Genomic DNA, 23,294 nt, shown 5'->3' with positions numbered 1-23,294 from the left:
TTCAAGTCTGTAATCTTAAATTTCCTCTCTCATTCCAAAAGAGTATTTTGCTATCAAAAGGTCTCTGAGTAAAAGGAAGATTTAGTTGTTTGACATCAAAAGAAAATGGCTTATGGGGGCGTGGGTGGCTCAGTGGGTTGGGCTTCTGCCTTAGGCTCTGGTCATGGTCTCCAGGTCCTGGGATCAAGCCCCACAAATGGGCTCTCTACTCGGCCGGAAGCCTGCTTCCCCCTCCCTGCCTGCCTCTGTGCCTCCTTGTGACTTCTCTTTCTGTCAAATGAATAAATAAAATCTTAAAAAAAAGAAAAAAAGAAAATGGCTTAAAATACCTAGATTTTTATCTAATTCATATAGGTGTTTGTACTAAAAAAAATTTATATAGTTGGCTTATGACTACCAGAAGCTTTTTAAAAAGTAGTTAACCATAATTATAATGTAAGATCTAATTAAGAAAAATGATACCTGAGATTTTCTACTAAAGGGAAGTTGCTAAGAAGTTGAATAATGACTTTGTTAGTCTGGAAACCATAGCAACACTATAAATATTATGTCTCTTAATTTGTGTTTCAGGGTTCTTTTGGCATGAGTGTCATGGAAAAATAAACAAAATTAAACACAGTAAACTCTGAGCCTTAGCTACCTGAATTAGTCATTTTCCTTGAATGTTTCACTTTCTAGAACTTTGTATTACACATTTCTTGAAATTAAAGCATAGTCTGTAAAGATACAGATTATTTTTTGTATTTCTTACTTACACCAGTTGCATGGGTTTTATACATACAAGCTGGCAGCTCTGTACTTGGCTTGATTAAGTGTATTTCTGTCAAACTATGAAACTTAAAATTTTTTAAAAACATTTATTTATTTTAGAGGGAGAGTGAGCACGCATATGGCGGGGGGAAGGGAGAGGAAGAGAAATCCTCAAGCAGACTTCCCACTGGGCATGGATCTGACACGGGGCTAGATCCCAGGACCCTTAGATCATGACCTGAGCCTAAATCAAGAGTTAGCAGCTTAATCTACTGAGCCACCCAGGAGCCCCTCAAATTATGAAATTTTAATTTGCCTCTCTTGAAAAGTGTTAAAAGATCACAGTAGGACAGAATTTTAAAGCTAGAGGTTTCCATTTTTTTAAAGGCATTTGAATGTGTGTTTTCATGTACTTCTCATTGAAAATATTAAAGGCAGGAATGTTTTGATAATAGTTTAACTACCCAAGAGTCTCCCACTCAACATTAACTGATATCAGTGTTTTGTGATAATTGCTTCAGGGTAAAAAAGATAAAGAAGGGAGAAAGACAACATTATAAACAAAGTTTAGGACCCCTTTTTTTACTCCTAGGCTTCACTTTTCACCCTCCTTTACCCAACAGTGAACCACTATAATAAAATCATAAGATTTCCTTCCTGTCTGTGTTCAAAAAGTTCGACTGCATATCTCCCTAAAGTGTTTTATGCGTTTTTGTGTATTGTTTTCTAAGTGCTCAATAGGCATGTGGGTGTGAAACAAGTAGAACCATGTGGGAAGCGGCCAGAATAAGTTTAGTATGGCTGGAGAGAGGTTGGGGAATGGGAGGAGATGATGCTGGAGAGACGGTTGTAGGGCCAGTCATGAAGGGGTTTGTGTGCTGAGGAGTTTAAATCTGATTTTGGAAGCTGTGGAGGAGCTATTGAAGAGTACAAGATTTTTCAGATTTGATTTGTAGCACAGTTGCTTTAGCTACCATATGAAGAATGACTGGTAGGAGGCAGAGAACTAGCTAGGAAGCTGCTGTGGTCATCTTGGCAAGAAGTGCTGAGAGCCTGAATTAAGGCAGTAATAGTGAGAATGGAGAGGAAAGTTTGGGTGGCAAGAATAGGAGGAGACTTACGATGATTCTTCATCTCAGTTTTTGGGTAACTTGATAGTTACCAAGGAATATGAAGAGGAATAGGAAGTTGAAGGGAAAGATTATAAATCCAATTTGTGATACATTGAGTCTGAGGTTCCAGTGGGACCTCAAATAGCCAGTTGGATCAGGACTGTGGGAGAGAAGTCTGAGTTGGACATAAAGATTTGCAGATAATCAGTATCAAGGCAGGGGGGGGGGAGGGAGGTGGAGCATGGAGTGAAAAGCGAGATCAAGCCAGAAACTTTGGAGCTTTGGACCTCATGATAAATTCAGAGGAAGAGAGGTTGAAGAGTCAGGGGTAAAAGTGGGCAATTAGTATTGCAGATAGCCAAGAGATGAAAATTTTAAAAAGCAATTGAGTGGTTAGGGATTTTGGAAGCCCAGAAGGGACAAGTGAGGTATAAGAATAGAAAAATCCTATTGGGTTTGGTAGTTAGAGGTCATTAGTGACTTGCAGGAGCAATTTCAGTAAATTGATTTGGGCAGAAGCCAGAATGCAGTCACATGGAGAAAGTGGGAAGTGAGGAAGAGGTGTAAGAAAATTTGACTATGAAAGAAGACAAGGCAGAATAGAACCAGGATGGGATTGTTTGTTTTTATTTGTTTTTGAATGATGAGAGGGAGTTTGAACCTATATAATGAGAAGAACAAGCCAATAGACGAGAGAGTAAAGATGGAGAACAGAAATCACATAGTTGAGGCAAGATCCTTGGGGAAGATGGATTTCACATCATTGCATGGAATGTGTGTATGTGTATATGTGTATGTGTGTGTCTCAGGAGGGATATGTTTATATACGTTTTATATTTAAGTTGCATGTCTTATAATTCTCTTGTCTTTGAATCTTAAGATGATGGATTCAAAATACCTTTTTAAAAAAGATTTTATTTATTTATTTATTCGTCAGAGAGAGAGAGAGAGAGCGTGAGCCTGTGAGTGTACAAGCAGGCAGAGTGGCAGGCAGAGGCAGAGAGAGAAGCAGGCTCCCTGCCGAGCAAGGAGCCTGATGCAGGACTTGATCCCAGGACCTGGAGATATATATATATATATATATATATATATATATATATATATATATGTAAAAAAAAAAAGATTTTATTTATTTACTTGACAGACAGAGATCACAAGTAGGCAGAGAGGCAGGCAGAGAAAGAGGGGGAAGCAGGCTCCCTGCTGAGCAGAGAGCCCCGATGCAGGGCTTGATCCCAGGACCCTTGGATCATGACCTGAGCTGCAGGCAGAGGCTTTAACCCACTGAGCCACCCAGGTGCCCCTATGTTTGATGTTTTAAAGAACTGCTAAACTGTTGAGAATAGTAGCTGTACCATTTTACCTTCCCAGTGGATAGGGTTCTGATTTCTCTACATCTTTGCCAACACTAGTTATTTTCTGTTTAAATTTTTTTAAAAAATTTCAGCCATCTTAATGGGTGTGAAGTATCTCACTGTGGTTTTGATTTGCCTTTCCCTAGTGGCTAATGATGTTGAGTATCTTTTTATGTGCTTATTGGCCACTTGTACATCGTCTTTACAGATGTCTATTCAAATCCTTTGTCCATTTTAAAATGGAGTGATTTATATTTTTTATTGCATCTCATCCTTTTCTCTTTTCTGTCTCCCCAAGTATGTATGCATGTATGTATGTATTTATTTATTTTCAAGACCTGATCCATCACCCACCTGTATCAGAGTCATCATCAGGGCTTTTTTTTTTTTTTAAAGATTTTATTTGTTTATTGAATATATATAGAGAGAGCACAAGTAGGCAGAGCAGCAGGCAGAGAGAGAGGGGGAAGCACGTTCCCTGCTGAGCAGAGAGCCTGATGCGGGGCTTGATCCCAGGACCCTGAGATCATGATCTGACCCGAAGGCAGAGGCTTAACCCACTGAGCCGCCCAGATGCCCCCTCCCCCTAAGTTTTTATTTAAATTACAGCTTCCTTGATGTGGCTTCTTCTCTCCTTCTAGTTGTGCAGTTTGTTCTGTCAGTTCTCAGGTCCATTTTATGGGTGTTTAGAATGATTTGGTAGTTACCCAGTTGTGTTCTAGGGATAGGCAAGCATAGGGTCCATGTACTGCCATCTTAGCTTACAAATCCACTTTGTTTTCTTAAATTCCAGAAGAGCATAACACAAAATCCCAATATAAAGGAAAAGCCTTTAATGTACAAGTATTCAAACCATAGTATGTGGTTAGTTCTCAGCTTTCCCAGAAGTTCTTCCTAGAGAATTTAAAAAGTTTTTTATTTGAGAGAGTGATAGAGTGTGCAAGCATGAAGAGGGGAGGTGCAGAGGGAGAGGAAGAGGAAATCTAAAGCAGGCCCCAAGCTCAGTGTGAAGCTGGTTGCGGGGCTCAATCTCATGACCCTGAGATCGTGACCTTAGCCAAAAATCTAGAGTTATATGCTTAACCAACTGAGCCACCCAGCCCTCCCTTCGAAGTTCTTTTTCTTTTCTTTTCTATTTTTTTTTTAATATTTATTTATTTGAGAGTGAGAGGGAGAGAGAGAGTATGTGTGCACAGGTGAACATGCAAGTGGAGGGTGGGATAGAGGGATAGAATTTTCAAGCAGACTACACTGTGAGTGGGGAGCCCAGTGTGGGGGCTTAATCCCAGGACCCTGAGATCATGACCTTAGCTGAAACTAAGAGTCCAATGCCCAACCGACTGGCTACCCAGGTGCCCTTAGAAGTTGTTTTTTATTGATCATTGTACGATTGCTAATTATTAGTTATAAAGCAAACAGCCTACAAATTTAGTTTTCTGAATTAATATAACCTAAAGCAGTTTGTTCCAGGGGTGATCAAGTCCCATGATTTTTGCTATTATTTTATTTTTCCATTTGCCCCATAATGGATTTAATTCTATTCAAATATATCTTTACTTTTTTTTTAAATTTTTTATTTTTTATAAACATATATTTTTATCCCCAGGGGTACAGGTCTGTGAATCACCAGGTTTACACACTTCACAGCACTCACCAAAGCACATACCCTCCCCAATGTCCATAATCCCACCCCCTTCTCCCAACCCCCCTCCCGCCAGGAGGGGGGGTTTGTTTTGTGAGATTAAGAGTCACTTATGGTTTGTCTCCCTCCCAATTCCATCTTGTTTCATTGATTCTTCTCCTACCCACTTAAGCCCCCATGTTGCATCACCACTTCCTCATATCAGGGAGATCATATGATAGTTGTCTTTCTCTGCTTGACTTATTTCACTAAGCATGATACGCTCTAGTTCCATCCATGTTGTCGCAAATGGCAAGATTTCATTTCTTTTGATGGCTGCATAGTATTCCATTGTGTATATATACCACATCTTCTTGATCCATTCATCTGTTGATGGACATCTAGGTTCTTTCCATAGTTTGGCTATTGTGGACATTGCTGCTATAAACATTTGGGTGCACGTGCCCCTTTGGATCACTACGTTTGTATCTTTAGGGTAAATACCCAGAAGTGCAATTGCTGGATCATAAGGTAGTTCTATCTTCAACATTTTGAGGAACCTCCATGCTGTTTTCCAGAGTGGCTGCACCAGCTTGCATTCCCACCAACAGTGTAGGAGGGTTCCCCTTTCTCCGCATCCTCGCCAGCATCTGTCATTTCCTGACTTGTTTATTTTAGCTATTCTGACTGGTGTGAGGTGATATCTCATTGTGGTTTTGATTTGTATTTCCCTGATGCCGAGTGATATGGAGCACTTTTTCATGTGTCTGTTGGCCATCTGGATGTCTTCTTTGCAGAAATGTCCTCTGCCCATTTCTTGATTGGATTATTTGTTCTTTGGGTACTTTTTTTTTTTTTTAAGATTTTATTTATTTGTCAGAGAGAGAGGGAGAGAGAGCGAGCATAGGCAGACAGAATGGCAAGCAGAGACAGAGGGAGAAGCAGGCTCCCTGCTGCACAAGGAGCCGGATGTGGGACTCGATCCCAGGACACTGGGATCATGACCTGAGCCGAAGGCAGCTGCCCAACCAACTGAGCCACCCAGGCGTCCCTATACCTTTACTTTTTGTGTTATCATTTTCACTGTTCTAAGAAGAATACATTTCTATTCTTATATGATTGTGTATTTCCTTTAATCAGTCTTAATATGCCTAATATTTGAAAGCATAATGATGAGAAAAAATTTTTAGAAACAAGTCCATTGACCTACTTGATTTCACAGGTAACTTCTGAACCTGAATTTCCAGTTCCTAAATTTTCCTATTAACTTTATTTCAAAAGTTTGTGTTATATCAGCTTAAAGACTCTACAAGTACTTAAATGAATTAGGCTCCTGAATAATTCTGATTTCATGCCTTATACGAACTTTGACTTTTTTTGTATGGGAAAATACATAACATAATTTACCATTTTAGGGGTGCCTGAGTGGCTCAGTGGGTTAAGCCTCTGCATCGGCTCAGGTCATTGTATCAGGGTCTTAGGATTGAGCCCCACATCAGGCTCTCTCCTTGGCAGGGAGCCTGCTTCCCCCCGACCGCCTGCTTCTCTGCCTGCTTGTGATCTTTGTCTGTCAAATAAATAAATGAAATCTTAACAACATAATTTACCATTTAAATAATCTTTAAGCATACAATTCAGTGGCATTGAGTATATTTACATTGTTGTGCCGCCGGTACTATTCTTCATCTTCGGAACTTTATCATCATCCTGTCTGAAATCGTGTATCCATTAGATGAAAATTCCCCATTTCTCCCTTCCCTCCAGCCCCTTGGAACCACTGTTCAATCTCCTGTGCCCATGCCATTTGATTATTCTAGGTGCCTCAAATACATAGAATCATATAATATTTGTACTTCCACATTTGACTTGTTTCACATAACATAATGTCTTCAAGATTCATCCATGTTTTAACATGTGTCAGAATTTCCTTCCCTCCTGGAATTATATTCTACTGTATAGATATAACACATTTTGTTTATCTATTCATCCATTGATGGACATTGGGTTGTTTGTACTTTTTGGCCATTATGGATAAGGCTGCTTTGAACATTGGCATACAGATACCTGTTTGAGTCTTTACTTTCAGTTCTTTTGTGTATATACCCAGAAATGGACTTATCAGATAAAATGGTGATTCTCTGTTTAACTTTTTTTTTTTTTGCCAACTTTGTTTTAAACTTAATTTTTTGCGATCCTTTATTCTTATGTACCATTTATTTTTTATCTGTGAGTGTGTGTAAAATGAATATGTAGAAATCACGCAGTTGTGTCTGGGGAAAATGCTAGTATTACTACCTAGAAGTATACTTTGTGTATCTATTATTTATTTTAAAATGCATTGGTAGGGGTGCCTGAGTGGTTCAGTTGTTAAATGTCTGCCTTTGGCTCAGGTCATGATCCCAGGGCTCTGGGATCGAGCCCCACATTGGGCTCCCTGCTGGGTAGGAAAGCCTGCTTTTTCCTCTCCCACTCTCCCTGCTTGTGTTCCCTCTCTCACTGTGTCTCTCTCTGTCAAAGAAATGAAAATCTTTAAAAAAATGCATTGGTACAATTATAGAGTACATGTTTCGTCTGCTGGATTAGAATCATTTTTTGCTTTTTGCTCTCTTGCTCTCAGTACTGCTTCAGATATCTGGCAATATGTAGAAAAAATACTAAGATAAACTACTTTTAAATCCTGTTTACCTTTTTAAAGCTTGTTTAGTGGCCTTCAGTACCATCTCCAAGGAAGGCATATCTGAGTTTGGATAAAGTTGGCTAAGGAACAAAGGAAAGGGTATTTTTGTGGCTCTGAAGGCCATGTTCTTTCTGTTACACAGCAGCCAGGTTCCCTTTCCTTTTGTTGTGAAAGAAATCAGAGAGTAGATTTCAATTATCATCACTTAGGTTAGGTGAGAGAAAACTGGTGAGCTGTTTTAGCATAGAATGTACAGAATTGGTCATCTATCTTGGAAGGATGAAATGGGCATTCTCGGTACATTTCTAAAGAAGGCTACAGGTACAAAGCTAAAAGTATCCTGGAAATGACAGCCCTACACGTTGCTATAGCTTTGCTGAAACTAAAAAAAAGTTCAAAAATTTTCCCCAGAAAAATGATACTTTGTAATTTAAAAATGTGTTTGCTATCTGCTGAACTTAGCCTTGAAGTATTTTTCTATAAAATGAGAATTCTAGTAAGAAAGCATTGTCTACCTGTAGTCAGAGGGGGAAAGAAGGTATGAACAGCTTTTTGAAAGATAAAAGCCAGTGAAAAATTCATGTGAGAAGATTCATTGCTCTGGTCATGTTATTGTTTAGAGATTGAGGTTGGCAGATACATGTTTAGGGCTTTTGATACGAAAAGGCCAGCTAGGCAGACTGGGAAAGTGCCAAAATTGGGGTGGTTGAATAAGTGTTAACCCTTAAGCTGCCTCCTCTTAGAAACCTGCTGGGACCTTGCCAGGGAAATCAAATTGCTCTCTCCCGCATGCTCCTTCCCTTAGTGTTGTGGGTCCGTATCTCTCAACTAGATTGAGGACTTCTCTGGGGCAGAGATGTCATCTTACCCTGTATTTTCAGCACCAAATGTAATTGCTTCTGCACAGTAGACCCTTTCAAACATTGACTGAGTCTCTTAACATGAGACTTGGGCATAAATATAACACCAGCTGTTGTAGTTATCAGGGGGAGATCTGAATCAGAGTTAGGATGTGGCCGAGAACAGAGGAAACCACTGTAAGAAATCATTAATTTCATGTGGTACATCTGGCTGTTTCCTTGTTTTATTTCCTCGATGCTTTAGTCCATGGCCTGAAATTCGTTTGTTTATTTAGCAGACATCGATTGAGACTTGGACATTGTGGAGGTGACAGAAGAGTGTAGTTTTGTTTTATATTTTTAATATTTTTTTGAGAGAGAGAGTGAGCACTCTAGTGGGTACAGGGAGGGGCAGAGCGAGAGGGAAAGAGAGAATCTTAAGCAGACTCTGCTGAGTGTGGACCCCCGATGCTGGGCTCTATCTCATGACCCTGAGATCATTACCTGAGTTGAAGAGAGGCTTAACGGAGCACAGTGAAGTCCCGGATGGAGGTAGTAAGTGGCCTGCTGCTGTTTATCTGGATCAAGTCCTGGGAAATCAGGGGGAGATCTGACTGGGAGGAACCTTATTTCTGTTTGAGCTTTTCTTCTCTCTTCTCTTTGTGCTAGTCTTTGGAATTTTGCTTTAACCGCAAGTAATGGGGAGCCAATGGAGGGTTTTACACTACTTAATGGTAAAAATCAGAAACATGTTTTGAAAGGCAGAATGGCAATCCTGTAACTTGTAGAAGGGAATTATAGGGCAGCTTCTGGAGGCAGGTAGATGGATTTGAAGGCAGTTTAAGTAGTGTTCAATCAAGCAAGAGATGAAGTGCGCCTATTGTATAATTTCACTGATATGAAATTTCCAGAATGGGCAAATTTGTAGAGACAGAAATTAGGATTAGTGGTTTCCAGGAGGTGTGAGGAAGGGGAATGAGGAGTGCCTATTAATGGGCATGGGCTTTCTTTTTGGGGTGAGGAACATATCTTGGAATTAGGTGGTAGTGGTAGTTGTGTAACCTTGTGACCATAGTGCTGAAAACCACCAAACTGTCTAGTTATAAGTGGTGAATTTGGTAGTATGTGATTTGCATACCAGTTTAGAAGGAGAAAGATATGAAGAGTTCCTGGAACAGAAACAGCATAATGGCCATGGGGGTGAGAGAAACCTAGCCATAGAGAATTGGCAGTACTCTGAGACTGGATAGTGGCAATGTCCAAAATGAAATAGAGGCTGGTTCTGAAGTTTCTAATTTGTATGATTGAGTTGGTAGAGAAAGACATTTTGGAAGAAGCGAGTTTGCAGAGACATAATGAATTGTGTGAAATGTTTTGCATGTGGAATCAAGGCAAGCAGTTAAAAATAAAGGCCCAGATTTCAGGAGAGACGCTGGGCTAGAACAAAGAAAGGGAGTATACAAGAGCTGACTGAGGGAGTTGCACAGCTGATCAAGAGGGTATCTTGTCCTCCCACCTGCTATGGACAGTTATGTCCCATCTGTTCCTTACCCTCGCAGCTGGTATGCAGGTTGTTGTTGTTTGTAAATAAAGCTGAATCTTTACATTGCATTTCAGGCAGAGGCGAGACTGGCAGCAAAACGGGCTGCCCGGGCAGAAGCGAGAGATATTCGTATGAGAGAACTGGAGCGACAACAAAAAGAGGTAATCAGGGGGGGTGGGGGTGGGGGTATGATCCTAATTTTGTGTTAGTCTCAAATAAATTAATAGTTGGCTAGTTTCCTTCTGAAATAAATCTGATTCCTCTTGAAAAACTGGGAATAGTATAACCTAATGTGTATTTTTTAATAAGCCATTAAATTTGTGTCAGCAATTTGCTGTGTCAGCAAATTAAGTGCAATAGGGCAAACACATAAACAGCTTTTACTATACATGGTAGCAAGTTGTTATGGTGTGATAGATGCTTTACTTATAGTAGCTAAAGTCAGCTTAGAGATGATGAACTTATTTACTATAGTCCTAACTCTCTTAGAGTTTAGGTTAATTATATTATGATATCTACATAATAAAGCACTGTGAAGTCATTTAGCCTTATAGTTTTTAAGTATATTTAATAATGGAAGAAGATATTCATGCAAGAAAATTTAAAAAAAAAAACCACCTCAACAATTTGAAGACTGGTAGGAAGTAGTATCATATATAGGGTCAGAAACTACTTAGAAAAAAATGATTACTGTCAATGTTTTGGTTTGTCAGTGGTGGAATTAATTAGTTTTGTTTCTTTCTTAATGCTTTTCTGTAGTTCATAAATTTCAGTACACTTTTATCATCAGAAAGAAGAGTAAAAAATAGGTTTATAGAAATTGGGCTGCTTTAAAATGAAACAAATAATCTTTTTTTTTAACTCTTTCCTTCTGACATCAGCCTGACTCCGAAAATTCACATAAAAAAAATATTTCTGATGCCATTTTGGCATGAAGGGGGAGAGCCTGCAGGATATTACTAATATTATTTAAACTTTAAATATTTAATATTAATATTTAAAATATTAATTAAACACTATTTTTATGTTGGTGGTGGACTTCTGCTAATGGGTTAAAGAGAAGTGTTTATAGATTTTATTCACAGCTAAAAAACTAAACCAAAAACCAGTTTATACTATGTTGCTATTTTTGTTTTTGACATCATATATGATTTCAAATACTAAATGCAGTTCTTACACTCCTAAAATTATAAGGAGATTGTTGCTAAGTAAAAGTTCCATTTCCTTTAAACTGCAGAGAGCCATATATTTCTTCATTGTGGAACATATTTAGCTTAGTAATTTTCTGTCTCTTGAATGTGCAACTTACATTAAGCTAAAGATCACTGGTCTCAGGGCAAATTTATAGGATTAATCTAAGACTTTTCAGACATGCAGTATGTTGGAAACTTCAGCTGATGAAACTTTTGCATTTGTAGCACTCTCATTATTCCTTTGATCGGAAATGGGGACAGATTCAGAAGTGGCTGGTAGGCCAGGATTGCCTGCCCTGCATGTTGTGATCAGTTGCTGCAGTAATGCAATCTTGAAGTAAAACATTGACTAATAGTTTGCCAAGTAGGAGTGTTTGGCATGTTTGAACCTAAAGGTCAGAGAGTGTCTCTTCTGTCTGTAGTGGACCAAATGTGTCCATTTTCTGCTGTAGTCCACAGCCTCACGCTTCTGTCATGACTGCTCTTGACCAAGAAAGATTGAGTAAATGAATGTGTTTTCTTTCTCTGAGTTTGTTCTTGTCTTCCTCAAATTTGTCCTCCTCTCCTTTCCTTCTCTCCTTCACTCCCTCCTCCCTCCTTCCCTCTCCTTTCTTCCTGTCTTAAAAAAAAAACAAAACAAAAACTAGGCAGAAACGTCCTCATTGAAAGATGACCCAAGTCATTCTTTAATTTCATGTGAAAATTACTCTTATGTTTTTTCACTTCTCTCAGTTCCTTTTTGAATCTTCTACCACCACTACCAGATTTTTAGCTACAAGAGCAAATCATGAACCAGTAAAATATTAGTTATTGGGAATCCTTCCTAAATTTGAACTTTTTTCTACGTTGGTAATTTCCCCAATTGTCTCCTATTACAGAGTTTCTTCATCAATGTGAACAGGCACGGGAGATGGAGCAAGAAGCCTAAAATCTCATGCAGACTTTTGAATATATGTATATTTTTAAGTGAACACCAGATTCTCAAGGGAGTCTGTGATCCCTTAAAGGGCTAGGAACCACTAATGGTTGTTAAACAAATTTTTATAACCAAATTCTTTCTACAGCAGCATTTTGAAGGACAACCAGAATTAAAATATTTATGGCTATAAAAAATATTTATGACTGTATTCACCTACAGATTTAAAACTTTATCATACTTCTCATTGTAATATTTTAGAAAGGAGAGAAAGACAATGTTTGGTTACTTACAATTAAGTGATTCCTCATGAATGTGTTTGTTACTTTAGAGTAGAATCTGTCCTTTCTTGTTACTAAAGCTAGCCTAATTGGTTTTATTTCAAGTGTCTTCTGCATGAAACTGGTTTATCTTACTGTTGATTCATTAAGAACATTTTTTGTGAATAAAAGAAATCACTTTTGCTTGTAAAGTTTCCATGGAAATATTAGTTTAATTTTTAAAAATTATGTATCGTAGTTCTAAAATTAAATTGCCTGAGATTTTATTATCTTAGAACACACCAAAACACTAAGAAGAAAAGCCTATATTGAAAGTCTCATGTTTGATTCTTCTATTCCAAGACCATGAAGATAAAAACATAGTTTTTATCTCTGTGAAATATATGTAGTTCAGGAAGTGAATGCACTAGATTTTCATGAAGGGGAACATTTTCGGTTTGGAGGCTTAGAATGCAGATGGTATTAACTCAAGTCCTGAGTGATAACTTCGACTCACAGAGAATATGGATGGGGTTTAGTTTCAGATGGCAATAATTATCACTTAACCCCTTCGACACTTGCTTTTACTCCTTTCAAACTAATTTTTCCTTTTCCTTTTCAGCTTATCTGTCTCTCTGGCTGCATTTTAAGAGCCTATAGTAGAAGTTGGCATGTTATAATCACAATATAAGATATAAAGAACAGTAAATTTATAATAAAATAACTCATACAAATAATGGGATTGTCAGTTATTAGAAGGAAAAATATACCCATGTTAAAAATTTCTCCTAATTTTCACACTTTCTGGGTGTAGAGGTGGGATGTTGGGGGATGTGAAGAGGAAAAGCCATGGCATGAGACTCAGGAATGAAGTAACAATGAGGGTCTATATGCCAGAACCGTGCCAGGGCTTTTTACATATGTCTCCATTTTATAAGATAGGGACCGCCATCTCCGTTTTACAGATAAGGTGATTAAGAATGGATGGAGTCAACAACTTGCTCAGTCATTGGCAGAGCCAAAATTCCAAGGTCGGAGAGCCCGCCGTACCTGCTAGAGGGTTGGAAGGTGAGAGGACCAAGATGAAAGGGCCCAAGTCTTTGTAGGCCTCCAGATAGTCCTAGTGAGGCCAGTGTTTCTGTTTTTAAACCGAGCGTCTCCATCAGCAGCGTGTTAGTGACCTGGAGGAGAATGTGCAATTTCTGAGGTTTCTGAATTTGAAACTGAGAGAATGGCTCCAGCCTTGACTTAAATCTTACTTGTTGACAGAGAACAGGGCCAGGTGCCTTCAATGGGCTGTGGTCTTCTTTATTTCAATGAAATCGCTACATCTCCACATGGAGTGAATTTTTAAAAGCAGATTACGTTTCATTGCCATGAATTTAGAGGTATCAAAACAATTTTCCAGAAAACCTTGAATAAATATACATCCATTAAAAAAAATGATTTTATTTATTTATTTGACAGACAGAACACAAGCAGGAGAAGTGGGAGAAGGAGAAGCAGGCTCCCCACTGAGCTGGGAGCCCGATGTGGGACTTGATCCCAGGACCCTGGGATCATGACCTGAGCCAAAGGCAGATGTTTAACGGACTGAGCCACCCAGGCGCCCCTATACATCCGTTTTTTAAGGCATTGTTCTGATTTTTTTTTTCTGCTTTGGATCCTTTATACTACTGCTAACTTCCAGGACAATGAAAATGGATTGTTTCCCAGACTGTGGAAGAGAAGGATAGTCAGCCTTGTAGTTGGTACCTGGAAACACGGTTGCCGAATTTTTTTCTTTCTCTTGGCCCTGGTGCTGTTAATTCAGGAAAAGCCAATTGGCCATTTAAAATACTACTCTAGAATACCTGGGAAATGAAGTTGCTTGTTCTTCCAGAGAAGGAGGAATCTTTGAGTAAAACCCAGACTACCTGGCCGTTGTCTTCATGTTCTTGTTATGTCATAGTGTAGATTTAGCCTGGGTAGGATGGTCTCTTTATGGTTTGGTGGCCTAGGGAGTCAGAGGATTTGAATGCTGGTCCCAGCTTTATGTCTTTGTGAATTCCTACTTAATCTTTTTGTGCTGCAATTTTCTTTACTTTAAAATGAAAGGATCATACTGTATAATCTCTTGGGACCTTTCTAGCTCTTAAAAATAGTTCTAGGGTCTTTTTCCTTCTCTTTCTCTCATGTTTGTCACTGTGCAGAAGTAGTCAAGGTAGGGACAGTAATTCACAAGTATCTAAATGCCTGCCTTTTTATATAAGAGTGGTGCAACATGGCAGCCTCTTAGTAAAATATGTGCTTTGCGGTTTTTTGGTATAATGAACATTTGCTTTGAGCTCGCCTTACTGTTTGTATAGTAGCCATCAGCCATATGTGGGTAATTACGTTTAGATTTAAATAGATTAAAATTAAAAATTTAAGTCCTCAGTTGCACTTCTAGCATTTCAGGGGGGTCAGTAGCCACATGGGGCCATTGGTTACCGTATTAGACAGCACAAACAGAACATTTTCACTTTGTCTCAGAAAGTTCTGGTGGACAGTGCTGGTTTAAGGTGTAGTTTATAACTGGAATAAACTATATTCTTGCAGTTCACATTAAGTGGCCTCTATGGAGTCTTCTAAGGTCTTTTTTGGCCAGTTTTTCCAAATGGGGCAAAAAAATAAGTTATTTAAGGTATTTTTATTAAGAATTATTTTTATAAGTAACGTAATTGAAAATAAATATGAATTCATCTGTCTTTGCTGCATCTTTAATGAACTTTGGTTTTTAGAGGTTGATTTTTTAACAAGTGCCCTTGCGTGGTAGGTGGAATGAAAAAAAAAAGGGTATAGGAAAGATTGAACATTAAACAATGTATCTTGCTCTAGTACCCCAAATAAGACTGGGAAGGGGTGTGTAGAATTAGGCTGTGTGAATAGCACAGGGCTCTGTAAAGCTAATTAGCCTAGAACTGGTTACGACCAGTTCTGTCCTATGTACTGGGATAGGTTTATGCACATGCTCTCAAAACTTTTGTGGTATATAACCTGATGGGGAAAAGAAAGAAATTTGCTTGGCTTCTTGTAGATTACCTGTGTTTGTTATATAACAAAATTGTAAATCACTGATGAACTCCTAAAGTTCAGAACACTGTTGGATACTGTATCACTGAATCATATTGGTGCTTATAAACAGACTTCTGAACATTTGATCACATGCATCAGTGCACACAGCAGATGACAACCAGGAGTGTTTTTGAAGGATGCCAAAAGATCATGACCAAAACTAAGGCATTAGGTTGTAGTGTTTCTGTGGAATTACTCTGTAATTTGAAATGGATGCTTGGACATGACCACATCTGTTTCTTCCACCTGTGTAGTGATCATGCTGTAGTGCCACCTGGTGTTTAGGTATTGATTCCTTTTGGAAAAGACAGCATTGATTAGCTAGGAACCCAGCTGGACAGTTGGGTGTAGATTCTGTCAGTGCAAATTACTTTAACACTTTGGACTTTGAAATTCTGAAAAATCAGAAGTTCCTTACTGTTGCAGTTGGTTAGATTGTAGGAACTAGTCATTGGATCCCACAGACAGAACTTAATGCTCCATTGCTGATAGCTGACTGTGGAAAAGTTTACAGTTGCATTTAATATGGTCAACTGTTAGGCTGTGGTCATCATTTGATTTTTGTTTTTGTCCGCCCCGCCTTTTTTTTACCGTCTTCATGAGGCATAGCTCTTGAAATAACTTTACCAACTCTAAATGATTTACATAGTTTGTTCTATTTATAAGTAGTTTTTCATATTAACAACACAGCACCGGTATTTTATTTAGTTATTCTTTTATTTTCCAGGTAGAGGGGTGCAAGAGAACAAAAAAATTCTTTTGTAGTGAGCACAAAATTATGACCCAATTTTTTTTTAAGTCCTGAAACTATTTTTGTAATAAACATTTCTTCTTACTTTGCATAAATGCACATTCACAGTGAAAAAAAAATAAAGCTTTACTTTTAATGCTGAACTCAGTTTCTGTTTGTTAAGTATACTTGCTTATTTTTATTTTGGTATATTGAGCTTTCCTGGTCATTTATAGATTACAATTTAGAAGTGGTCAGGCACACATACACAAGATTATAATTATTGCTAATTTCTTTCCACCTGAAGCATGTGGCTGTCCGAGACCCAGCTTCAGAAGCTGAGTTGTCCATACCTGCTTGCTATAAGGAAGGTGCTGCTGTGCTCCTAACCGATTGCTGTTTTCACAGTTGTTCTGATAGCCCTGTGTTCAGTGATTAATTCTCCATGTATTTTCTTCTTTCCCAGGAAGATTCAGAAAGGGCCAGGTATTCCCACCGGTCCAGTCATCATCAACCTTATCTGGTTTGTAATAACCAATGAACTTGCCCCTATACTTGCCCCTCATTAACTTAATGCAGTTACCTGCAAACTTATGCCATGTTTGTTTTTGTTCTTATCAGGGAGTTGAGGATGCATTGTCCATTCGAAGTCTTGGCAGTCACAGGGTTGGTATTTTAAGTTGTTTGCACCATGATAGCAAAGCTTATATGTGTGAGCTTTCTGCAGCATTATTGCCTGAACAATCTGACAGTGTTCATATTCCTTTGCCTTTAAAAAAAAAGAGAGGAAATATTGGCAAAGTCCTTTTATTGGAAAGTGATCTTTCTCTTAAATCATTGCTATAATCAATATAAATCAATTCTAAAATCATGAATATTTTAAACTATTAACATATGTATTACTATTTTTGTGGAAAAGGAACTTTGATTTTGGAAAATTATCACAAAATAATAAGATTGATTCCTATGGAATGACATTGTTTAGTTGGACTTTCAGATTTTCCCACTTCCATATTTATAAAAATAACTTTATTAAATGGGTAATAGCTTTGGCTCTTGGTTGACTAATTATAGTTTTATTACATGGAAAATTTGAGCTACTGACTTGAAAAATTTCCTGCTTATCATATTTACAGTAATTACCATACTTCAACATTTTGATTAACATTTTGTAGTATGTCTCACCTTTTTAGCATTTATTGCTATAAATCAAGGTAAATGAGAGTTCGTTCATTGAAGTCTTGTATATTGTGCCAATACACTGATCTTCTTTTAAAGAATTGTGTTTGAAACCTTAAAGCAATGCTTTTAATTTGTGCATTGACAATATTGATAAGCATATATCTAGATTTTTCATAGTAAAACGATCTTTCATGTTGAGGTCTATATTGGCTAACTTTCCCTAAGTCTAGTTTTCTTCCTAGCTTGTATAATAATATATAAAAGTACTCTATAATAAACCAAGTGTGGTCTGGTATATCAATTACAGATTTGTTTATAGTCTTAAATTGTCCTTTTCTCTAGTCATATTTCTTATTAGTGAAGGTAATCTACTTTCTCTTTTTACAGTAAGTTAGTACACTTGCTTTTGAATCATATTTTAGTTAATTGCAAAAGTTTAGATTTATAAGAATATTAACAAGTCTCAGTAGTCTAATCAGCAGCTTGAATGATTTTACAGGAGAAACATTTTTTGAGATAATAAATTCATCTTTCTTCTACCTGGAGATTTTTTTTCTCTTTAAACACTTTGAAAAGAATCTTATAGGGAGTTAGTCAATAAAAGCTTAAAAGTTGAGTGTTGAGAGTTTGAAAACAATCTCTCCCCATTTAAAAAAAAATGATGGCTTTTTCCTTTGCTTTCCATTATAGTGTTCATAGTGTGAGGTTTCACACAGTTATCATCAAGCTGGTTATTTATAATTTTCTATGTGGTGTCAGGGAAACTTGATTGTATATTGGCTATATTATTTTAACTGAACAGTAAAACCATCTAAGTTTGACGTAATTTTAAGAATCTTTATTTTTTTAATCATTTAAAAAATATTTGAGAGAGAGAGGGCGTTCATGCACGAGAGAGAGCGTGCACACTCGGGGGGGAGAGAGAGAGAGAGAGAGAGAGAGGTGCACAAGCAGTGGTGGGGAGGGGAGCAGAGGAAGAGGGAGAAGCAGACTCCCCACTGAGCAGGCAGCCCAACGCAGAGCTCAATCCTGGGATTCTGGCCATGATCATGACCTGAAACAAAGGCAGATGCTTAACTGACTGAGCTACCCAGGTGCCCCTAATTTAGGAGGATTTAAAACAAATCTGTAAACAAGCACAAGAGAAATTAAACCTGCAATTAAGCTGATGAAGAATTGGTTACCATGAGGGTCTATAAAGTAATGATGATGATTTTCTTTTTATCATTAAATACATTTCAGATAAAAGTAGAACTCTCACAGCATTTTATTTCACCGTGGTAAGAGTGAAAATTTGCTGCTATGGTAAAGAGTAAAGCTCCCAGTATTTTAAAAAATCTGAGCGTGAACATGAATATTAATAAAAATGTTACACTCTAGAGGAGACTCCAGTACCTTATTGTGTGTGAGTGTATATCCAGCACATTTTAAATAGTTAGATTTCCTGGAAATAAGTCTGAAAGCTCACAAATAACATTGTTTAAAAGAAATATAATTGAGGGGGGCACCTGGGTGGCTCAGTTGGTTAAGGGTCTGCCTTTGGCTCAGGTTATGATCCCCGGGTCCTGTGATAGAGATTGGCATTGGGCTCCCTGCTCAGTGGGGTGTCTGCTTCTTCTGCCTCTCCACCATTCCCCTCCCGCTCCTTGTTTCCCTTCTCTTTCTCAAATAAGTAAATCTTTAAAAATAAAGTATAATTGAGGTAAGTTTTTTTTGTTTGTTTTAAATAGATAATATTGGGAGTTCTAATTTTCATCAGATTATGTCCTTTTTCTTTTTAAAATTTTAAGTAATCTCTACACCCAGTGTGGGTTTTGGGCTTGGAAGAGTTGCATGCTCTACTGACTGAGCCAGCTAGGAGCCCCCAGATTATTAACTTTTTAAAAAAATAACTACCACAGATGCCTGGATGGCTCAATTGGTTAAGTGTCTGCCTTCAGCTCAGGTCATGATTCTTGAGTCCTGGGATTGAGTCCCGCATCAGGCTCCCTGCTTAGTGGAGAGCATGCTTCTCCTCAGCCTCCTGCTCCCCCTGCTTGTGTTCACTCTGTCTCTCTCTCACTGACAAATAAAATCTTTAAATAAGAGTTTAAAAGAACAAAAAATAAAAAAAAATAACTACCACATACATTAAGCTGTATTATGTACACAGCTTTTGTTCTCTTTTAAAAATAAATGTGATGGCCTAAAACCCTGACCTAAACTCTATTGGGATTTGCTCTATAATTTGGGAGTTTTGGTATTTCTTTGCCAGTTATTTTTTAAAATGTATGAACTATATATTAAAAAAGTCTAACACTTCTGGACCTTGTATTGGATGTATGGTCATAGTAGTACCTAGATGTGAGGCAGATGTATTTAAGGTTTTCTGCCATATTCTTAGGACTTCAATCTTTTTTTTCTCCAATTAACTTCAGTTAATACTTTCTTGAAAGATGGCCTGCCAGAAGGTATTTGGGCTGGAAATGGTGTCCATGCTATAAACATTCTATAAAAAATAAAAAGAGCAAAGATAGTTCAAGACTGTGAATGAAAGGTTTGGGGGCAGGAGGATGAAATCAAAGCCCTGAGCTTAGAATTTAAACAGTCTGTTTCTTCAAAAAACAGTCTGCCTGTAAAAAGCATCTTACAAATGCTTTGTCACTGCTTTTTATATTGAAATATGAGAGGACCATAAGGTAGAGGTCCAAAATTAGGAAATTGAGGCCATCTTGAACCAGAGCAGTAGGAACACACTACAGTTTCTTACTGGTGCAGATTTTTACTGTTGTATATATTAGCTCCCCTTAAATTATTAATACGCTTAGTATAATTTTAATGAGTTTAATTTTAATATGCTTGTAATTTGTGTTTTGTCATTTACTACTACACTGTTTGATTCCATGGAAGAGCCCGTCGAAGGCCATAACTGGGACACACTGGAGCAGAGCCAGTACACCCAAAAAGAAAGACATCATGGTGTGTAGTTCAGAAAAATGTGCAGTGTTAATATTATGCACTTTGACTCTCAGAGTTCTGCCTTCTGCGGGCTTGAATAATAGGTATATTCTAACGGAAATTGACACTTGCTGAACTTTGTTTCTACAAACAAAAAGTTGCTCCATTGCTTTTAATTTTATTTCAGATGAAGACTTTCAGGTAATTTTCTGTGAGAGTTAAATTCTTTTTGATAGACTGTCATAGACTGTCTAAACGAGAAATGTTTTAGCAAGAGCCCTTAATATTTTCAGTTCTCCCTTCTTTGATGAATTATTTGTTTTTAAACAACAAAGATACCAATTGGTATGTACTGGAGGGATTCTTTATATTTACCCAGTTGTTGTAGTAGCAGTTGGGATGTCCAAGTTATGGATTTCTTATCACATTCAGCAGTTTTTTAAAAACCAGCTGAACTCTGCGTTATGTTTTCGAAAGAGAAAATTGAAATAATTTCAATAATCAATTTAATAATCAATTTCAATTCTCTTGTTAAATTCTGTGCCTTTGAAAAATGCTATTGGAGCTACAGAGAGGATCAGAAAACATAAGACATGGCTGTTTTCTTCAGTGAACTTGCCTGGTTGGGAGGGCAGAATAGTTTAGTTGCAAGAATGTGTGTGGCTTGAGTAATACATATTGTAGTGATAATATAATATATATATATATATTTTTTTTTTAAACAAAAAATGTAATTTGTTAATGGAGAAGAGACCTAAGTGAAATTTCTATACAGAAGGAACTTTACTTTCAGGGAAATGTCACTCACTATACAGTGACATTTTACCATTGCACGTAATTTACTAAATGCATAACTTTAGGCATTTTAGAAAATTTTAGATAAATAAGATTTTTGTTACACATGTAATAATACTATTGTTTGCCTCTTCTGGGTAAGATTGCTTAAAAGGTGTAAGCTAGAATGCTTCAGAAACAAAATTAGGAAATCACAAATCTAAGTAGTTACTAATTTAATTCAGTTTCTTTGATTTAAAATGTGGTATTATGCTTATTTTCTTAAAGACCCTATATGAAACAGGTTTTTCTGATTTTATTATAAATTTTATGTGTTTTTCTTTGATTGATATTTAATGCCACACTTGAATGTATATGGTGCATATTCCACACTTTACCTAGACTAAGTTACCAATTTTGATCAGTGTTTTTAATAGGGAAAGTTTTTGAGAAGGGGAGTTTTTCAGCTGTGTGACCACAGGCAGATTCAAGGGAACTTCCACATTTTGGTGCTGCAATTATTTTTTTATAAGCCCGATTGTATTAGTTATGTGCTCTCGCTTCAGTATCTATGCCTTGCTTTTGCCATGTTTCAAACAATGGGAGATGATGGTAACAATCACAATAATAAAAAGTAAAACGTCTTTTAATTTCAGAATGCTTTATTCCTGCATGTAAAGGCTGCCTGTGGGTGTTTTGTGCTACAGCATACTGAGATTGAATCATCTCGCCATTATTGACTAGGAATTCTGTGTTTGAAAGAGAGCATGCAGCTTTACATGTACATAGAGTTTAGTAATCACTTATACTAGGAAGGTGTGGTTGTGGGGAAGAAGATTCTTTTAATCAAATGTAACAGTCTTTGTATATAATAATTTTTGACTTTTAAAGTAGTGCTGGATTTAAAAAAAATTGTTTTTACTTAAATTCTGGTTAGTTTGGAGTTTTAGTAACTGCAAATGTTGCTTTTTTCCTCTTTATATTTCTGATTTTGGGAATGCAATCAACTCTCAACTTTTTCTGAAATCCAGTATGATGCTCTCAAGGATAGATCGTCAAGACTTTCATCATTAGTATGTGGTGCATGACTTTGTGTTAAATGTAGAGTTTTACTTTATAAATACCTAATCATGCTGATCATAGATTTACTAGCTTTCACAGGTTTGTTATGTTTTGGGGAAAGCATATGGCCAATAATGCAAAAACTATTGTTTTGCAGTTGTGGCATAATTGAACATTAAAATAATTTTTTCCTTTAGAATTTCAGGATCAGATAAAAATGATTTGCTTCCTTATTCAGGATTAAGATTGGTAGTAATATCTTTTCTTAAAGTGATGAGCTCCTTAAATGACACATGTGCATTGCCTGGAAGACATGTTTCTGCCAGTGTTTGATACCCAGTGAACTATAGGCCCTGCTGTGTTCCTTGTTATGTGTCACAAGCCAGCAGATGTGAAGTTGCTAAACAGGAAACAGCCAGCAGTGACAGGTGTTACCTGAAACATCAGTTATGTCTGCTCATTTTTGCTTGATTTGGTTGGTTTTTTATGTATGTCATTTTAGCCAAGAAAGTTTAGTTATAGCATGTTTTCCTTCGGTTAATATTATGTTGGTAGATTGCCTGAGTTTCTAGACAATATAGTCATCTCTTAAAATGTTCAGGGTAATTTGTAAAAGGGAAAATATGCATATTTTAAAAAAGAACAGTGAGTGGATGGATTTAGGATCTAGCTGCACATTTGTCAAATGATTTGCCTAGAGCAGACTGCTGATAAGTAGGACATTTCTAGCTATATCTCCTTATATCAGGTGAGCAGCACATAGCTAGATTGGGTTTCTTGTCTACCTAAAGACCTATATAGTAGTATTTCTGTCCTTTATTCCCTCATCTATACCTGGATTTGTGGTGCTGGGAGAAGTTATGTACTGAGACAGTGCTGTCTTCTGAGGATCTGTGTGTAAGGTCCTCTGTCTGATAATGCTGTTGCTATAAGAAGTAATCCATACTGTCTGGGCTGTTTTCTTCCTGAGCAGCATGTGCTTTTCTTGGGCAAAGCAATGCCATATTCTTTCTCTCAGTCTTGTTTTGGTTGATCCCAAAGGTTTACCTTTTGGCTTTTTGCTAAGAAAGGCCTAGAAGAAGGTGGAACCTATTGTCCTGCATACCTTGATAAGGAAGGTAGAAGGTGGAAAGGACTCAAATAAGATGTGGGGTGAACATCCTCACAAACGCTCTGCTTGGCTGTGAGTCCTACATCGTTTTTAGCTGTCTATACGTGGAGCTTGGTGGCATGGGGGCAGAGTCAGG

General features: G+C 37.4%; 1 protein-coding gene across 28 annotated transcripts in view; it reads left to right on the top strand.

The window, feature by feature from the left end:
• The window catches only part of LRRFIP2 (LRR binding FLII interacting protein 2), a 106,744-nt gene that overhangs the window by 30,309 nt on the left and 53,141 nt on the right, over positions 1-23,294 (top strand). For 17 of the 28 annotated variants that reach the window (XM_004759373.3, XM_004759370.3, XM_004759380.3 and 14 more), the window contains 6 exons: positions 9,972-10,058; positions 11,316-11,366; positions 16,559-16,615; positions 16,714-16,758; positions 20,164-20,232; positions 22,017-22,058. In XM_004759373.3, coding sequence (XP_004759430.1) covers positions 9,972-10,058; positions 11,316-11,366; positions 16,559-16,615; positions 16,714-16,758; positions 20,164-20,232; positions 22,017-22,058 — 351 coding nt within the window. The remainder of the gene's footprint in view (positions 1-9,971; positions 10,059-11,315; positions 11,367-16,558; positions 16,616-16,713; positions 16,759-20,163; positions 20,233-22,016; positions 22,059-23,294) is intronic. The other 11 variants (XM_004759386.3, XM_045089106.1, XM_045089104.1 and 8 more) reach the window with 5 other exon arrangements.

Source organism: Mustela putorius, unplaced genomic scaffold (genome assembly GCF_011764305.1).
Source record: "Mustela putorius furo isolate JIRA1106 unplaced genomic scaffold, ASM1176430v1.1 tig00003834_pilon_pilon_pilon, whole genome shotgun sequence".
Classification (NCBI taxonomy): Eukaryota; Metazoa; Chordata; class Mammalia; order Carnivora; family Mustelidae; genus Mustela; species Mustela putorius.
Note: the sequence above shows the minus strand (reverse complement) of the source record. Positions and strands in the feature narration are given on the sequence as shown.